General features: G+C 35.2%; 1 protein-coding gene across 4 annotated transcripts in view; it reads right to left on the reverse strand.

Moving 5' to 3' along the window:
• The window catches only part of LOC127801254 (protein BONZAI 3-like), a 47,588-nt gene that overhangs the window by 22,302 nt on the left and 5,969 nt on the right, over positions 1 to 19,317 (reverse strand). For 2 of the 4 annotated variants that reach the window (XM_052336192.1, XM_052336191.1), the window contains 15 exons: positions 18,037 to 18,084; positions 17,186 to 17,334; positions 17,044 to 17,092; positions 16,260 to 16,316; positions 15,684 to 15,863; positions 15,473 to 15,607; positions 9,646 to 9,707; positions 9,403 to 9,502; positions 9,201 to 9,315; positions 9,002 to 9,078; positions 8,156 to 8,293; positions 7,682 to 7,846; positions 7,487 to 7,600; positions 7,245 to 7,341; positions 5,660 to 5,798 (listed from right to left, as the gene is read on the reverse strand). In XM_052336192.1, coding sequence (XP_052192152.1) covers positions 5,662 to 5,798; positions 7,245 to 7,341; positions 7,487 to 7,600; positions 7,682 to 7,846; positions 8,156 to 8,293; positions 9,002 to 9,078; positions 9,201 to 9,315; positions 9,403 to 9,502; positions 9,646 to 9,707; positions 15,473 to 15,607; positions 15,684 to 15,863; positions 16,260 to 16,316; positions 17,044 to 17,092; positions 17,186 to 17,334; positions 18,037 to 18,084 — 1,623 coding nt within the window. In that variant the 3' untranslated portion in view covers positions 5,660 to 5,661. The remainder of the gene's footprint in view (positions 1 to 5,659; positions 5,799 to 7,244; positions 7,342 to 7,486; positions 7,601 to 7,681; positions 7,847 to 8,155; positions 8,294 to 9,001; positions 9,079 to 9,200; positions 9,316 to 9,402; positions 9,503 to 9,645; positions 9,708 to 15,472; positions 15,608 to 15,683; positions 15,864 to 16,259; positions 16,317 to 17,043; positions 17,093 to 17,185; positions 17,335 to 18,036; positions 18,085 to 19,317) is intronic. The other 2 variants (XM_052336194.1, XM_052336193.1) reach the window with 1 other exon arrangement.

Below are 19,317 nucleotides of genomic sequence, written 5' to 3' on the forward strand. Positions count from 1 at the left end.
TCGCCGTGGCCAATCCAGCAATGACAATCGCATGTGTGTGTGTATATATATGTGTTTGTGTGTGTGCGGGAGAGAAAGAGAACAACGAGGCAGAGGTCGGCGATCGAGGGAGAAAGTGAGTTGTGGGCTATGGGAGAGGTAAAATAGGAATTTTAAAATTGTTGTGGAATTTGAGGAGGTGTGGGCTATGAAGAGTAAAAATACGGGCCGTGAATAGAATTTTTCTAATTTTAATTATAATATGAGCATTTTATAAAAAATAAATTAATAATAAATTTAACAATTGATTTGTTAAGAGGCGTCCCTTTATGTGATTTTAAAATTATCACAAATTAATTATTACTTTTCATCAAAATATGATATTTAAAATTTAAAGTATAATTAAAATCTTAATTTTATATTATTTTACATGTGATTTTATATACAATTTTATTGATTAAATCACGTCAACCCTCGTTTCTCAAATAAAATTAAACTCACTTGAACCACCCTCAAATTAAATCACGTGACTGAATTATTTTTAATACAATATACTAATTAAATTGAATAAATTATAGTCTAAACTTAATAACCATTACATTAAAGAATAATAGTTCTTATTAATCAAATAGTCACACAATATTCAAAATGGATCGCTAACAATATTAACATCCATAACAACTAAAATAGAAAATTACTAATCTTACATCAACCTAAAATAAACTAAACCATCATGGGAAATAATTGTTAAAATTGACGTTTACATCGTCATAGTTGTTATTGATAATACTAGTAAACCCATCATTATACGTGCCATCAAAATAATACTTGGGGGTGATATGGGTCATCTAACCCATCCGACCTGAAATGATTGAAAAAATTTGTAATATGAAATGTGCAACACAACTTGTAAAATGAGTTAAATTAGTTTGGAGAAATAATCTAACAAATACATTACCTATCACACAATGTTGGACAAGTCCTCTTGTCGTGGCTACTAACATTACAAATGCGGCATGTGTCTGGTAGATTGGGACATTGCTTTCTCTTTAGATGACTTTAATTGCTTCCCACACCCTTTCGTTCTAATGGCATTCGGATCATGTACCACTTGGGTCTCCTCGCGACTTTTGCTCATATTTCTGCTCATCCTAATATTTCTGCCATTGTCAATATCCTAAACCCTAATGTGAAAACTTTCAAATTCATTTAATAGAAAGGTGTTGCAAGCATCTATTAAAGATGCATCATTGACCAACAATGAAGCCTTGTGTGATAATAACCCATGCCTTACCATTAAGGATTGACTAGAACCATCATCGACTGATGAACTAATTAAAGGTTCTTATGCAGGTCCAATCTTTGCATTCTTTGTCCATCTCCTTAAAATATATTTTTTCGGTAACAACATGACTTGTTTTTTCTTCAAATACCACAGCATGTGTCGACATGGATAACCATCGAACTCAAACATTCGACAACTGCATGATATGAAATCATACTCTGGGTGATAAATCAATTCTCGGTGCCTATCAAAAATTTTTCCTTGCTCAAAACGCTCCACGTTGTACACCTTAGCATTTACGGAGCTTGATCTCTTTGAACAAATGTAGAAGTTGATTTGCTCAACTTCCTTCTGGAACAACAAAAATATATGTTTCGTGTATATCTATACCATCTGTTGCTCCATCATAACAACTGAGGTCAACCTTGGTTGTTCATTGAGATAAATATGGTTGGCAACTAATTCCTCATGGCGTTGATAAGCTAACGCTCTATTGAAACATGTGATGAAGTCCATTAATGAATTATTTCTGTTGACATATATCTTCAAAAATGACTGATTGCTCTCAAACCTTTGGCTACTAGACATTGTTGCACTGAATACATGGTTGACATATGCTGGTACCCATCGATTGCGTATTTCATACATGTTGATCAACCACTCATTGTTGCTTAAATTGGTGGTCTCCATTATCTCAGTCCACCTTTGTTCGAACTCCTCAGGCGATTCAAACTGTTTAATAATATTTACCAGCCTGTGATACTACTCATTATATAGCATGGCGTTGATTTTTTCCGAAAACTTGTTCAAAATATGCCACATGCAAAATCGGTGTAGAGTGAACGGCAATAGCATCGAGATAGCCTTTGAAATTGGAGCGTCTTGATCAACAATTATAACAGCAGGGGCCGCTTGGTTTGACATGGCTTCTAAGAACTTCGAAAACAACCAAACAAATGATTCTATTGTCTCATCACTTAATAATCTGGAACCAAAAATAATGGTCTATCCATGATGGTTTACACCAACAAATAGGGCAAATATCATCGAGTACTTGTTGGTGCTGTAGGTTGTATCGAACACCATGACATCGCCAAAGAAGGCATATGATCTTCTTAACTCATAATCAACCTAAAAACAACGAAACATCCTATTGTCCGAGTCCTTATCGTAATCAAAGAAAAAGTTTGAATTTTTTTCTCTCTCAAATGTGAAATGCTAAATTAGTGTTTCAGCGTCATGACCCATTTGTTCTTGACGCAACAAGCTAACATGATTCCTAATATCTTTCTCAGTACAACCCATCGATGATGGACCGCCCGACTCTATCTCCATCAGTCGCACTTGTTGACATGTTGGTATATTGGCTTCCAAAAATTATTGCGCAAGTGTCTTCTTTGTCGCCGAGACTTTTCGGTGTGATCTTAACAAATGTACTCTACTATGAGTAGTTAGACCATGGTTGTGTTCCTCCACAAAGTGGCTAACCACCCAACTATTGCCAGTTTCTTACTTCACCACCGACAATCTAGCATTGCACCCAAGCCGTGTATGTCCACGATTTCTTTCGCCAACCCATGGCATAGCATTTTTATGAGACATCTGATAGGTCTCGTCTGATTTTCCTTCTTTAGAGCAAACAAATAACTTCCATATAGTTTCACCCGTTTCCTTATTCTTTTTGTTGTTTGCAATTCGAGTGCTAAAACCCATTTCTCGTGCATATACATTGTAAAAAGTGTAAGCCTTCTCGTGTGATTCAAATACCTGGCAAATTTTCAGAATTCAACCAATGGAAACTTGAGGAAGATACACATTATCAGAACTTTGTGATTCCATCCCTACAAAAAAACATTACGCTCCAGTTAAAAATAACACATTAGGACAACATAAGATATATCAATAAATTAACTACAAAGTATGTCTTCAATACTACTAGTAAATGACAATGCTCATTAGACAAAATGAGCGAGGTAAAATTTAAGAGATGAAAATATATAAGCAACATACCAAAGGTGATGGTGGACTAAAATATATTAAGAAATGAATAGAATGAATGTAAATTGCAAGTGAGATTTTGATGCTTAGAGTTTCATCGAAGGCGTGGGGTTTAAATGGGGAATGAAAGGGGGTGGTTCAGGAATTTAATTGGGGGGGTGTTCATGGGGACACGGGGAGGGGGGGCCAAAATAGGGTGAGTAGAAATGTGGGGGATTTGCAGCTACCTAGGATGAGGGGGGAGGGGAGATAGGGAGTGATTTATTGGAAGATTTTATGGGAAAGGGGCGAGTGGAAATAGGGATGGGGGGTCAATTATTTGTTTGTGTGCCCGTGCACTGGGGGTCCTGGCTGAGTGTTTGGGGGGGGGGGGAAAAGGAGAGATAATTATTTGCACGCGTATGTGTTGTTGGGGAAGGGTTTACATTGAGTGAAATTGGGGGTAGGGGTTGTTTGTGAGTCTCTTCAGGAGATTTAATTTGGAATACAGGATTCACGTGGTTTAAATATTAATTTTAAAAAAATAGAATAATTTAATTAATAAAATTATATATAATTTATTCAATTTAATTAGTATTGTATTAAAAATAATTCAGCCACGAGATTTAATTTGAGAGTGGTTCATGTGAGTTCAATTTTACTTGCAAAATGAGGGTTGATATGATTTAATCAATAAAATTGTATATAAAATCACACGTAAAATGATATAAAATTAAGATTTTAATTATACTTTAAATTTTAAATATCATATTTTGATGAAAAGTAACAATTAATTTGTGATAATTAATGATAGTTATAAAATAATATACTAAATTAAATTTTAGTAACTTTTTTATTATAAATTAAAATTTAGTGATATTTTTATATTTTAATATATAGTTCAATAACTAATATTTAAGAAGTTTTGTCATTCTGTCATAATAGTACCATTGGATTTAAAGAGTTTAAGTAGTGCAACTTATGTGTGGAGTATATTAAGTCACGTAGGTATGGAAGGTGCTATTGTTTTCTCAATGAAGTTATAATAAAAAAATATCTTTTACTGTCCCATAATATGAATATAAATTATGTGTATAATTTTTTATTTTGAAAATATTGAAAGGAAAACAAATTGTTATCAAATAAAACATGCTCAATTTTTATATTGAAACAAAAAACTGAAAAAGAACAAACAATGGAACTAAAAGTTAAGAATAAGAGGAAAATATTATGTGAATTTATAATAGAATTTAGTTATTGATTTTTTTTGTTTTATTTTTTTAGTTATTGTCTTAATTCAATACTCTATTGACCACCACGACGACTAGCAACCATAGAAGAAGACTAAGAAAAAAAAATTACACATTCACAATGTTTTTTTGTCTCTCCATCAATAAAAATATTTTTTTACAGATACCCTCTCTCTCTCTCTGCTTCTAATCTGTCATGGAAAATTTGTTTACTCCAATTGAATTTTGATACTTTCTCATTAAGCTATAAGTGATTTGCTCTGAATGATACAATGTCTTCTTCTATTATTATAATATCTAAGTGACTAATTTGATAATTTAAAATACTAATAAATTTATTGTTTTAGCAATTAAATACAATCAATTATATAATTATAACTTCTTAATCACTTTAATCATAATAATTATAATTTTTAATTCCAATATCATCCTTTCGAAAGTTTGTTTTTCTTTTCTTTTTTTTTTACTACATTTCCAAGACCCTTGCAAGTGCATTTATTAATTTTTTTATTTTATTAAATCACATTAAATAACATATCTAATTCTTAACAAATGTTACTTTAATCATATTATAAATAACTTAATTTCTAATTTTATTTATTTTTATATAATCACAGCTACAATGGCGTCTTCATATATATATTTTACACATAATAAAGTTTAACAACCAAACATTTTATGACGTATCTATTTTACACACTCAGTCAAATTTATTTTATAATTTCAAAGGAATTTTAAATTGAATAACAAATAGTACAATACAATTATTATTTATGCCTAAGAAACAATACAGAAACTTAGAACGGATAACCAGTCGATTTGTCTACATACAAGAAGTAGCACCTACTGGGATAAAAGTATTTCACAGATGTTCCCCAATCTATAGTCCCATGCAACCATGAACAATTCTTTCCTATTCCTTCTCTTTCACATCTCATTTAACTTCCAGACTTCCACTTTCATTCATATACACACAAAAGTGAAGTCATCACACAAGAGGCATTCACGGCTCATTTGGTTATGGTTTTAGTTTCAAAACTACACAAGTTCAAGAAAATGCATTTGGTAAACCAGTTTTGTAAAAGCACAGAAAATCAGAAATGAAAATCATAACCAAACAAGCAAAAGCCACTTTTAGCCTCCAATTTATGATGTTCCTACTATAAAGGTTTAGACCCCGTATGGATGATGGTCATGAGCAGGAGGGGCATTGGCAGAATGTGGTATGATGTCTCTGCTGCTCATGTAAGTCAAGAACTGACCAGGTAGCTCTTCCAATAGACTCTGAACAACGGATATCTGCCCACCTGCAGAAAGTAGTCAATCTTGTTAGCTAGGGTGACAGCAAAACACCACAAAGTCAGTTTCCCTAATTCATAACCAAGACAACAAATAGACCCTGTCAAACATAGACTCTAGCAAGCAATGGCACGTCACGCCTAAACAGCAGATGAGGTGGTTTTCCCAACAGGTGCAAGAGCTGCGTGACCCTATGCCAAACTGATGCACAGGCATAGCTGGCACAGGATGGTTGCTCATGGGCTCGCTCCTGCCACACTCAGCAGTTGCTCGTGTTGGTTAGAGACATACTCTCACAGAGATCCTGCCTCTCCAGACATCCTTAGGCAGTTGGGGATGTCAACAAAGTCACTACCTAGCAGTTGGGGTTGTCAACTGAAAGACACATGGTCGGCACGTAACTTGTGCCTATTTATAGTTTGGTCATGGGTGTGAATCCAGGCAAAGAGTGTTACCCCCCCAACCTACTCTGCTAACTAATAGAGGTTGGAAGGTTGTCCTATAAAGTGTTGTGCCTTTGTGCTTTTGTGTGCATTGCAGGTGTCAAAAGTTGGCTGAGACTAGGATGTGGACCTTAGTGCCATACAAACAGGAAATTCAGGTTAAGAAATAGCCCTCTGACACCACTCCAAGACTGAACCTGTCTTCTTGAGATTGACAGCATGAGCTCTTTACTTCAAGATTATATTTCCTAATCCTAAACCAAAGCCAACCTTGAGTTTAGCTTGAGTTCGATTTTCTGCTAATTCCAACCAAAGCCAAAAGCTTGAGTGTGAGTTAAGTAAGGCATGATGAACCAGTCAGCTTGAAGGTGATTTCAGTTCAGTTCATACGGACTTTTTGACAGTTCCAAGTTTCATATATAGCTATTTTCAACAGCAGTACTCTTTAAAAATAATAACGTGCTGTTAATGAGGTTGGTTGGAAATATGAAAATAATTTAAAGCCTGATATCTCCTCCATTAAGCAAACAGATTCATCATATAACCATCAAACAGAAATTCTATATTTATAATGGTATTAGATTAGGTACCCATGCTTCAATTTGCTTTAAACAATACGAAGCTCCACCTTTGGTCCTAACACACTTAGTTATATGTGAAAATTATGATACACCGAAGTCGCAAATTGCAGAAATGATTAAAATACAGTTGACATTTCTCAATGTAATAAAAGTCACTTAAACTTCTTTTATATATAAACTTTTGGGACATTTTATCCCCTCCTATTAAAATACTGTTAGTCAAATGCAACGGTTGACTTGGTCAAAGTTTTTTCTTTTTTGTCTAATTCACATCTATGATATAATTTAAAATTAAATGGTTAATTACTTAATTTAAGAAAACAAATTAAAGAGCATTAAAGAGATAATTGTACAAGATTCCAGTAACATTCTGCCTCCATGAGGAAAAAACTCTAAACCAATCAATTCTCCAAACTAAGCATCCACTCACCATATATTTCACGCAATGGAACAAACTGCACAATGTCTCTTGTAGCTATCCGTCCTGTTGAACTCTCCAATCTTTGTCCATTGTCCGCATCAAGGATCTGCCACAAAGCAAGAATTATACGACGCCATAAGTTGGATATTTCAGGAATAAATTTCGCATTCTTAAGAAAAGGTAGTGAACTGTTATGTTAATACAAAAGAGTTGACATTGCTTCAGTAATTTACTGTAGAAAAGATGGATACCTCCATTTGTTTAAAATCTGCATTGCCAACTCCTACAATAAGAACCGAAAGGGGTAGATCAGATGCCCTAACTAAAGCATTTTTAGTTTCCTGGAGATCAGTAAGGACTCCATCCTGTAAAGATAATGCAACTATTTCAATACACCAATAAAGGAAGAAGACACACCATGAAATTCTATATCATTTAACCTGTACCGTTATAATAAGCAAGACAAAATACTTGCTGATATTGTGAGAGAGGGAATGAGTTGCAATTTCTGCAGCTTTGTTGATCACTTGACCAAATAAAGTGGGCCCAGAAAGTGAGATATTGTACAAAGCACTGGAATAAGCAGCCATGATGCCTTCTATTCCTTCAACCTGTTAAAAAGAAAAGGGACAACTGTCACGATTGTGTGCATGCGGGTGCTATGGAAATTGCAGCTATCATACATGTTTTATGAATTATTGTTGGTAACAACATTACTTCATCACACTGGAGAGTGCAACAACAAAATCCCACTGAAAATCAATACCACTCTCCTATGCACAGATCAGTGGTTCTGACGTTTCCAGGCATTAAACATAATAATTAACCCTTGTAGGTACTTAATTACTTAGAATAATATGGGAAGCTTACAAGAGAGATTATTTAAAAGACAGATGATTATGCTTGCAAGAGAGATCTACCTCGGAGTCACTTGCACTTCCATTCAAGTTAAAGCAATGAGATACTGAACCATCATATGTCTTCCCACCAAATCCCCAAGCAGGAAAGCGTCTATCAGAGTCATAAAACTGTAGGACCTCCCCTACCTCCATTATAGCCTGTAAGGAGTTAAATCAATAATTACGCACCCAAGGTATAATAACTTCTTTTCCCTATTAGCTTTGAAAAAGAAATTGAAAGGCTGTATGTAAAATAAATTTCAAGGGCAGTTTGGATGTTAATAGCCTAAAGATGAATTGACCCTTGCTTAACAAACATGACTAGTTGGCTTTAGAACTCAGTTAATGCACCATCCAGCAATTGTTTTAGCAACTACATTGCATATGCATCAACCATAAATCTCTCTAGAGCAACTACATTACATACGCAACCTTTTTTAATCAATTCACTGTCCCGTAGCTTTTAGATTATAAAAAGAACGAGTGCTGATGGCTACGATCACTCTGTTGCACTTCATTTTTATTTTTTTCTTCCAGTTTTTGCTTATACCTTGTAAAGAAAAAAGTTGGTAATTTCTTATTAGGCTGGCATATTTTATTGGGATAACCAACAGGATGTGCCCCCAGAGACCAGTTGCACCACATGTTATCATGTTTATCACTTTCAATAACTGCAATGGTCTATTCTATGCCTTTGGGTTGTAGAATTATCAATTATACTACAGGTCATACAGCAGGAAACCTCCAGAGATTCATGTTTTTTTCTCTTTATGGTGGTTCTACTATCCTTACAACTAAGTAATGTAAAATTTCATTCATAAAGAGGGAATCCCTGATTTAACAAAGCCAAGGACAGCACAGGCTTACCTGCTGGTAAGCATTCAACCGCCCTGCAGGATCAATGTAGTGCAAGGAATCTGGACTTCGAGGATTTCCATTTGAAGCTGGTCAAAATTCAAACTTCATTGTTTAAAACAAGTCAAGTGAATCACCAAAACAAATATTTTAGCCTTATGTTTCTATGTGTGCCTAATAGCAGTTTCCTTAATGGACAAAAATTAATCACCAGTGAAATCAACAGCTACCAAAAAGTTCAGCTCAAATCCACTAGAAACATAATCAAGGAAACTGTACACTTTCTTCTCACGAAATCCATCCACAAACAGTTGACTCTTCAGAACCTACAGATAAATAAAAGGTACCTTCAGACATAAAACTGATACCAAGCATGCGCACGTTGCTGAAATCTTCTGACTATATAACAATACCTTCTCATGACCATGGTGACGAGAAGATGGCAAGATAAAATTTGCGCCAGTCTTTTCTTTGTGAAGTTTTTCTAGATCCACAATTGATTTCTGAACCTTACTGTCAAAAATAGATTACATATAATTTTAGATGTTATGATCCAGAAAATATGAAATACTAAACCTATTAGACTGATGGTTGAAAATATAATCTTAAACAGGAAATAAAAAAGAAAGCAAAATGCTTATTCGTTCGACAGTTACCCAATAAGTCCATGATTACCACTGTTGTTGAAATCAAAACACTCAATAACTAATGGGTTATCCTGCACATAGTGAACTCTTATCAGTTAACATCTGGAAATAAAAAGTAGCAGTCATCTACATCAGCTTCATTTTGGTTTCATTTTACAGTTTCTGAAAGTGACGTTGCTTTTCAGTTACAATTCATCTCTAGGGCTTTTCATTTAAAATCCTATCATAATAAGTGTTGAAATGGAAAGGAGACAAATCCCTTGATTAGTGGGGATTGGACCCAATCCCTTAATTGTGGGGATTGGCTCCAATCCCTTGATTAGTGGCCTAAATCTTTGATTGATTGATTATAGTTTAGAATTAAAATATCCTAATTTGTTGTATCCTCCCTCTATAAAAAGAGAGAAGTCATGTTGTTTCATTCATGGTGAAATAGAAATTCTTCTTCTCTTAGCTTATATGGTATCAGAGCAAGGAAGTCATCCTTACACCATCAAACCTTAAGCCAGGCAGCCTATCTCAGTTGTTGTCACTGCTCCTGTCCAGCGTCCTTGGTCCCCGGATCCTTGCCTGACAACACACCCAGATCTGGTCTTTGTTGATAACCAGATCTGATCTTTCTCTTGGTGCTGTTCTTACTGCCTCTTTCGCCACCATCAACTGCTCCTATCCATCAGCCACAGTCTGATCAAGTTCAGTTCCAAGTCCCTTGAGTCTCCTCCGACTCACACCCGGTACAAATTACTACTTGTGAGAAGTTAGAGGTAGAACTCAAACCTAAAAAGCTAGATTTACTGGTGGAGGGATCTTCCTCCTTATATATAGCCTAGGTTTCCCTTGTGGAGGCAATGTGGGATTCTTAACACTCCCCCCCATGCCGAAACTTCTCCAGTAACTGATACATGCCCAGATGATCGGGCAGGGTACTGGTCCATGACCACGACAGCCAAGGGTTAGCTCTGATACCATGTGAAAAGTTAGAGGTAGAACTCCAACTTGAAAAGTTAGCTTTACAGGTGGAGGGATCCTCCTCCTTATGTATAGCCTAGGTCTCCCTTGTGGAGGCAATGTAGGATTCTTAACACTACTATTCGTCTTAATGGCACCAATTTTCTATGTTGGTCTCAATCTGTTTGTATGTACATTCGAGGACGGGGAAAGATCGGTTACTTGGCTTGTGCTACACCAGCTCCTGGCAGTAAGGACCCAATGTATGAAATTTGGGATATAGAGAATTCAATGGTGATGACATAGCTTGTGAACTCCATGGAGGAAGAGATAAGCCCAAACTACATGTGCTTTTCTACAACAAATGAACTGTGGGATAAAGTAACCGCCATGTACTCCGATTTGGGCAATCAATCCCAAATCTACGAACTTAACTTGAAGCTCGATGAGATTCGGCAAGGCAACGACACTGTCACCACATACTTCAATTCTTTGAAGCGTATATGGTAGGATCTGGATCTCTTCAACACTTATGAGTGGAAAAGTCTTGATGATTGCAAGCATTATCAACAAATGGGCGATGCTAACCAGGTGTTTAAATTCCTTGTTGAACCCAACGTTTAGTTTGATGAAGTCCGAGGAAGGATCATTGGAAGAAATACTCTTTTGTCACTAAGCGAAGCTTTTTCCGAAGTACGGCGCGAAAAAAGCTGAAGAATTGTTATGCTAGGCAAGAAGAATAGTGGCGCAAGTGGGCTATCTGAAAATATGGCGTTTGTTACTGCTAACGTTAATGCCAGTGGACGGCATATTTCTCGTCAACAAAAAAATGAAGAGAAGCCTCGTGTTTGGTGTGAGCACTGCAACAAACCACACCATACTCAGGAAACTTGCTAGGTGCTTCATGGAAAACCAACCAACTGGAAATCCAAACAGAAGTGCTCCCAACCTATTGCTAATGAAGTTAAAGCAGGACCATTCAACAAAGAGCAAATTAATCAACTTCTGAGATTGTTAAAGCCCAATCTGTCACCTGGTACACCTAATTGTTCATTGGCCTATTCAGGTAGAAATTCCTTTGCCCTATCTAGTTCCTTTAAATCATTTTTCTGAATCATTGATTTAGGAGCATTTGATCATATGACTAGCTTATCACATCTATTTAACTCGTATATTTCTTGTTTCGGTAGTGAAAAAATAAGAATAACAGATAGTAGTCTTTCACCTATTGCAGGTAAATGTCTCCTTAAATTCTCTAACAATATTGATCTTCAATCAGTACTTCATATTCCTAAATTTGCCTTCAATCATTTGTCTGTTAGTAAACTCTCAAAAGACTCTAACTGTCGTGTTATCTTTTTTTATTCCTACTGTACTTTTTAAGACCAAAACTCAAGAAAGACGATTGGCAGTGCTAGAGAGATAAACAGACTCTACTATTTGGACAAGGATGTCTTTCATCATAAAAAAGCTCACGGATTGAGTGGTACTAGTTATACTTTTGTTTCTACTCAAATAATGCAATGGCATCTTAGGTTAGGCCATCCTAGTTTTCCTTACTTAAAACATTTATTCCGTAAGTTGTTTAAAGGAGTGGATCCTTCTATGTTTCAATGTGAAAGTTGTCATTTATCTGAAGATCATTGTGTTAAATTTATTTCAAAACCCTACTGCCCTTCAAAACCATTCCATTTGATACATAGTGACATTTGGGGACCCTCAAAGGTTTCCACTTTATCTAGCAAAAGGTGATTTGTAACTTTTATTGATGATCATACTAGACTTTGTTGGGTTTACTTACTTGCAATGAAATCAAACATGTCTCGAATTTTCAAGGATTTCTTTCATATGATTGAAGCTTAATTTAACACAAAAATTTGTATTCCTCAATCAGATAATGGAATTGAATATTTTAATGAATCTTTGGAAGTTTTTTAAAAGAAAAATAAATTTTACATCAATCCATATGTCATGAAACCCCCCCACAAAATGGTATTGTTGAACGCAAAAATAGACATTTACATGAAGTAGACAGGGTTATTATGTTTTCCATGAACGTTCCCAAATACCCCTAGAGTGATGCGATTTTAACTGCTTCCAATCTTATCAATCGAATGCCCACTCGTGTTCTAAACTTTGAAACTCCTTACATTCTTTAAAAAAAAATTATTTCCCATGTGCCAGCTATATTCTGAGTTACCCTTAAAGGTCTTTGGATGCACTTGTTTTGTTTATGTTCCACAAATATTACATTCCAAATTGGATCCTACAACTAGAAAATGTATTTTTCTGGGCTATGCTCTCAATAAAAAAGGATACAGATGCTTTAATCCTATGACCAAAAAAACGTATTTAAGTATGGATATGTCTTTTCTTGAGACTCAACCTTATTTTTTCAAAAATCATCTTCAGGGGGAGTGTATAAATATTGTGGAAGAAGAAGATAAATTTTTGAATCTTCATGTTGAGGATGATACTTCTTCAAAATCTATGATCCGCTTCCAACCATGTTTGATACTCCACTACACCTTGATAAACAATTCGAGGAAACAAATAATACGGAATTGAATGTATTTAGTTCACAGGTGCCCAGCATGATGGGATTGGAACCAAGGGGAGAATTACCATAAATGGATCAAAACGATCCAAAACTGAAGCTTTAGTTTTATACAAGAAGGCAAACTCAAAAAATTACTATCAATCCGAATATTCCTCTAACAATTGAACAATCGGCATCTCCGAATGATGATTTTTCTTCTTCTTAGGGTAACACTAAACTCACTCCTTCAAATTCTTTCTTATTTGACTTGTCCGATCTTGATGCCCTTATTGCTACTAGAAAAGGAGTGAGATCTTATACTAAACACCCGATTGCTAAATACTTGTCATATCAAAAACTATCCAATCACTATAAATCCTTTCTTTCCAAGATTTCTAACCTGCATGTTTCAAGAACTATTCAAGATGCCCTTGGTGACCCAGATTGGAAGTTAGCGGTAAAGGAAGAGATGAATGCTCTTGAAAAAAAATGGGACTTGGGAGATTATGAAGCTACAAAGTGGTAAAACAATTGTAGGTTGTAAGTGGGTCTTCACTGTAAAATGTAAAGCAGATGGGAGCATAGAGAGATACTAGGCAAGGCTTGTTGCCAAGGGGTTCACCCAAACATATGGCATCGACTACCAAGAGACCTTTGGTCCAATGGCAAAGATAAACTCTATTCAAGTTCTCCTCTCTCTCGTGATGAATTTTGATTGGCCTCTACACCAACTCGATGTGAAGAATGTCTTCTTAAATGGCGATTTAGAAGAAGAAATGTTTATGGACCTCCCACCTGGATTTGAGAGGAGCCTCGGTACCAACAAGGTATGTCGTCTAAAAAAATCATTGTATGGTCTAAAACAGTCTCCAATAATGTGGTTTGAAAAGTTTGGAAAAGCGGTAAAGAGCTATGGTTATACTCAAAACCAAGTGGGCTGCACAATGTTCTTCAAGCACTCTAGTGACGGTAAGAGAGCAATTATAATTGCCTATGCGGATAATATAATAATGACTGGTGATAACAAGAGAGAGATTGAAGAGCTGAAGAGGAAACTAGCTCATGAGTTCGAGATCAAGGACTTGGGCCCCCTAAAGTACTTCCTTGGGATAGAATTTGCAAGATCTACAAAGGGAATCTTTGTCAACCAACATAAGTATGTTCTGGATTTGCTTAATGAAACAGGAATGCTTGGATGCAAGATAGCTGAAACTCGCATAGAACCCAACTTAAAGCTACAACCTGCCGAAGCCAAAGATGTGGTAAATAGAGAAAAATACCAAAGATTTGTGGATAGACTCATCTATTTATCTCACACCCGACCTGATATAGCTTTTGCAGTGAGTGTTGTAAGTCAATTTATGCATTCGCAAGGTTCAGAGCATTTTGAAGCTGCCAACAGAATCCTAAGGTATCTAAAGGTAACGCCTGGAAAATGATTGTTCTTCAAAAAACGAGGACATCTACACATAAAGGCCTATATCGACGAAATTGGGCAGCATTACAGATAGAAGATCTACTTCGGGCTCATCTTCATGAGAGGTAATCTTGTCACTTGGAGGAGGAAGAAATAGAATATAGTAGCCAAAAGTAGTGTTGAAGCCGAATTCCATTCATTAGCCCACGGGATTTGTGAGGTTATGTGGATAAAAAGATTGGACTTGAAGGTTCTTATTTTTTTACCGGCAAAGGTTTAATGTGACATTGCTCACAAACTGATTCTCCATGACAAAACAAAACATGTAGAGGTAGATAATCATTTTATCAAGGAGAAATTTGACAATGGGGTAATTTGTATGCCTTACATTCCAACAATTGATCAAGTTGTTGATGTCCTCACAAAGGGGTTACATAAGAAACAATTTGAAAATCTAGTGAGCAAACTTATCATGGAAGATATCTTCAAACTAGCTTGAAGGGGAGTGTTGAAATGGAAAGGAGACAAATCCCCTAATTAGTGGGGATTGGCACCATTCCCTTGATTGTGGGAAAGGAGACAAATCCCTTGATTAGTGGGGATTGGCTCCAATCCCTTAATTGTGGGGATTGGCTCCAATCCCTTGATTATTGGCCCAAATCTTTGATTGATTGATTATAGTTTAGAGTTAAAATATCTTAATTTGTTGAGTCCACCCTCTATAAAAAGAGAGGAGTCAAGTTGTTTCATTCATGGTGAAATAGAAATCCTTCTTCTCTTAGCTTATAATAAGAGAGGAGACAATGACTCAAACCCAAGACCACTCATTAAAGCAGGTTCCTTGTTGCTAAAAAAAAATGACAGCCAAGGATATCAAACCTGAAAAAACAAATTGGTTTCGGTCTCATACCAGAAGAAGCTCAAAATCTCACCTTGCTTCCAAGTTGCTGCATAGTTAGAGATAGAGGCTTCCAAATTGGATTCAAGTTGTTGCTCACTACTTCTGTCTTGCAAATTGGAACAGAACCTCCATTCTCAACAAGCCTCGATATTCTTAAGAAAGGATCCTAAAAGGAGCATAGAGAAAGAAAAGTTAAAGCCGCTAACCTTAAAACTTAGAAACCGTCATCCTTATATACATACACTTTTGGAAAATAAATCCTTGTTCACCAACTGCGAACAGCGAAATGTGATCTCAAATGCAATCCCTGAAGCAACAGTTTCCTCTGCGTGTACAGAAAGGGTCCCCAAATTTTTTAGCCCACTTCGCCCGTTTTTATTCTGAAGATGTAGGGTTAAATTTGGACTTCGTTTAGTCACTATCTGCCATGAGTTCACAAAAGAAAAGATATACTGTAAGCCCTTGGAACATAAGAATCTCCATTTGATTTTTTTTTTCCTTTAGTTTTTTATTTTTTTACTTTTTGGGTGGGTGGGTGTGTGCGTTGGGGGGGGGGGGGGGGGGGCGCGCAAGACTACCACATGTGAAATCTCCAAGAGGTGTTCAGATAGAGTAAGCATATGAAACGCCTCTTTTGAAACTAATCGAGCAATTCAACTATATCATCATTGGATGCTGAAATAAATAGAAAAGTAACATCTAGACACATACACACCTCTATTATGCACATAGAACATGATAAAAGCAAGGATCAGAAAGTTGTCTTTATACACCGTAGGCAATAAAAATAACTTTATCATAATTTTAAGGCAACTTACCTCCGAGAGGACGCAATTAGCCTCACCAAGAAATTCTTGATCTTTCAACTTCAGCATCTGCTGGACACCAATAAAATTAAAAAAAAATGTCTCCAGCAATTTTATGTTCCCTTCTAAATATGAACAGCTGTTAACAATTTGAAAACTGAAGAAGGGAGGGAAAACAACTGATTATAGACACATCTGACCTTAAGTTATGCACCTGAAATTTGAGACAAACCTATTTAACATCCAATGAAATCTCCTTTTGAGTTCAATAAATGCTAACAACAAATATAAATATAATTATACATATATAGCCAAGGGAGATGAGAATTGAAAAATGGGACAAGTGTATATCTTACTGTTGAAGCCATTAAAATAAGTACTAGCGTTTAGCATATTATCACTATGCCTAACCAGCACACAAGGATTGATGACTAGGTTACCTTCAAAATAATTTTTGAGGTTATTATTCTCTACCAATTTCACATAATCCTTTTAACACAATATCTCTTGTTCACTTCACGCATAAAATTGTCAACTGAAGGATATTTATGTGTGTATTTTTTCTTTGCTATAATTATTTGTGGCAAATATTCAGTTGTTATTTAGGGCATCATACATCTAAATCATTAAGTATTGACAAATAGAAAATAAATCTAACCAACTTCTGATAAAACTAGTTGATTTGAAATCAGAATACAACAACTAACATACCAAGTCTTTATTCCACTATGTGGGTTGCCAACTAATTTGAAATCAACGTGATAGAATCATATTTTCTTTCAGAAACATAACATACCTTGACGGGTAAATTGTGGTATCTTGTATCAACATCATATATGTGAAAGCTGAAAAAAAGAGAGAATAATCAAAATAAATTGTCAACTATAGAGAAGGCTATCAAATGCAGCTGAAAGTTATCAAAACTGCAGACAGCTTACACCAACGGCTGAACGATTTCAAACTGATAAGTAACATTAATTTTCTCAATCCATTCAGGATCCAAACAGTTCATTATTACTTCTGTGCGACCAAGTTCCTCCAGAGTTCCATCTCTTTTTTTCATATAAACTACAGCCATAGGATCGCTCTGAAATAATGATAAAAAGAAAGAAAAGAAACAAATAAAAGAATTATTTCAGTTCAGACTTTTAAGGCAAACCATGGAAGTTGGAACAAATATTCAACTATTAAGCCATGGCAACAACCTCAACTCTTATACTCAGATATTAAACCAGTTCTTAAATCAGGTAAGTAATTCAAAATGAATGGCTTATTTGTTAGTTGTAAACTCTAAAATTTTTAGCAGAAACATGCTATTATCATTTTGTTTATCCTTTCATGAGAATTTTCACCTCGGTTGTGGCATAAGAGGCCAGTGTGAAAACTGTTATTAACCAGTATGATTAGAATAATAAGGGTGATCAGTATTTATCTAAATTTTTTGCTTTAAAGCACTTTGTTAGGTTGAATTATTTGTTTATTCCACTTTAGGTTATCACTTCTCAAAAGTCAATGCGCCAAATGGTGGCACAGTCACCCAGCCAAACTAACAAAAACAGAAAATTATGTGGAAGCTTGGTCTTAGAAACTAGAGAGGGCAAACCATATCAGCCACAAAGGTGAAGACAGTCCGAAGCAAGAAAAAGAAAAAGAGGATAAATAATGGAACCATGATAAGAAAGCATAAGAAGAGATAAGCATACTGCACCCATGGCAACAAAATATGTATATCCAATGGAGATATAGTAATCATATTCAATGACTTCAGTTCATTGAAGAAAAGGTTTACCTTGGAAGCTATATCACGGTCAAGTAATTTCGAAGCTGATAAAGATAACTGCACACCAAAGTCAAAATACACTATTAGGCCAATAATTTGTCTTTTCCCTGCATTCACCATTATTACTCGAAAAAGATGAACTAATAATAAGCCATTCTTAAACTTTGAAATCAAATGTTACCAGCAACCAACATCACATTTTAAACTCTGAGTCAAAGATCAGCAATTGGCACGGTGAGACTGAAGATAGAACCCAACAGAGATATAAGAGGTAGTGTGCCAAGATTATGGTCAAAAACCATCAACCTAATAGCATTTTCTCTGGGGTAACCCTCTAAATCTTAAACAATAAAAAACCCAGCCTTTTTTGTCTTAAAAGTTTGGGCTGTACTGCTTGAATGCTTGAATTGAACAAAACAAAATTTAAAAACAAAAAAAAAAACTTTCTCGGTTGAATTCAAGGAGCCCTGCTATGGTCAACGTTCAGAATAGTGTTATTAAAGGCCCAATGCGCAAAAGGGTATTGTAGTCTAAGGCGTAGGGTGAGATGCGTGCTTGATGAAACTAAGTGCATGCTAACTTTAAAAATATATATATATATATATATATCCTAATTGAAGAATAAGATATAAAATGAGTCTTAACTCATAATCATAGTTCTAAAAGGCGCAAAGGGTCTTGGAACCTGAGGCGCACGAGGCAAGGTGCACCTTTCAGAAAAAAACTCAATATCTTGAAAATCATAAAAAAAACTATTAAATTATCAATAATAACACATACATATCATTAATGATTCATTATCTTCAAATTCTAAACCAACATCATCAAAGTTGATTCATTCACCATGCAAATGTTTAAACTAGAAACATCATCAAAGTTTAAACTTAAAGTCTCAAACTCAAATAAGTACCAATTATATATCATGCAAAGTTCTAAACAAACATATAAACACTACAAGTCCACAATCAATAAAAAAGTTTTAACCAATCATCATCAAGGAGATCACCAACATCAAAATCAATATCTTCATCATCCTCTTCAATCAAGAAAATGTTTTCATTTTGAAAAATGTTATTTTTCTAAATCTGGAATATTAGCGCATTATAAAGAGACATATGAGAAAATGTTTTAATTTTGAAAAACTATCTCCCGATATTTTGATAGTTAATATTCATTATTGTTAAAATGATTTTTAATGAATTTTTCAAGAAATAGTAGGTATGTATTTTGGGGTGGTAAAATCGCTAAATCCTAAGTTTATACTAAAACCTAAATTCTATTTTCTTATTA

Source organism: Diospyros lotus, chromosome 5 (assembly GCF_014633365.1).
Source record: "Diospyros lotus cultivar Yz01 chromosome 5, ASM1463336v1, whole genome shotgun sequence".
In the NCBI taxonomy this organism is placed as follows: domain Eukaryota; kingdom Viridiplantae; phylum Streptophyta; class Magnoliopsida; order Ericales; family Ebenaceae; genus Diospyros; species Diospyros lotus.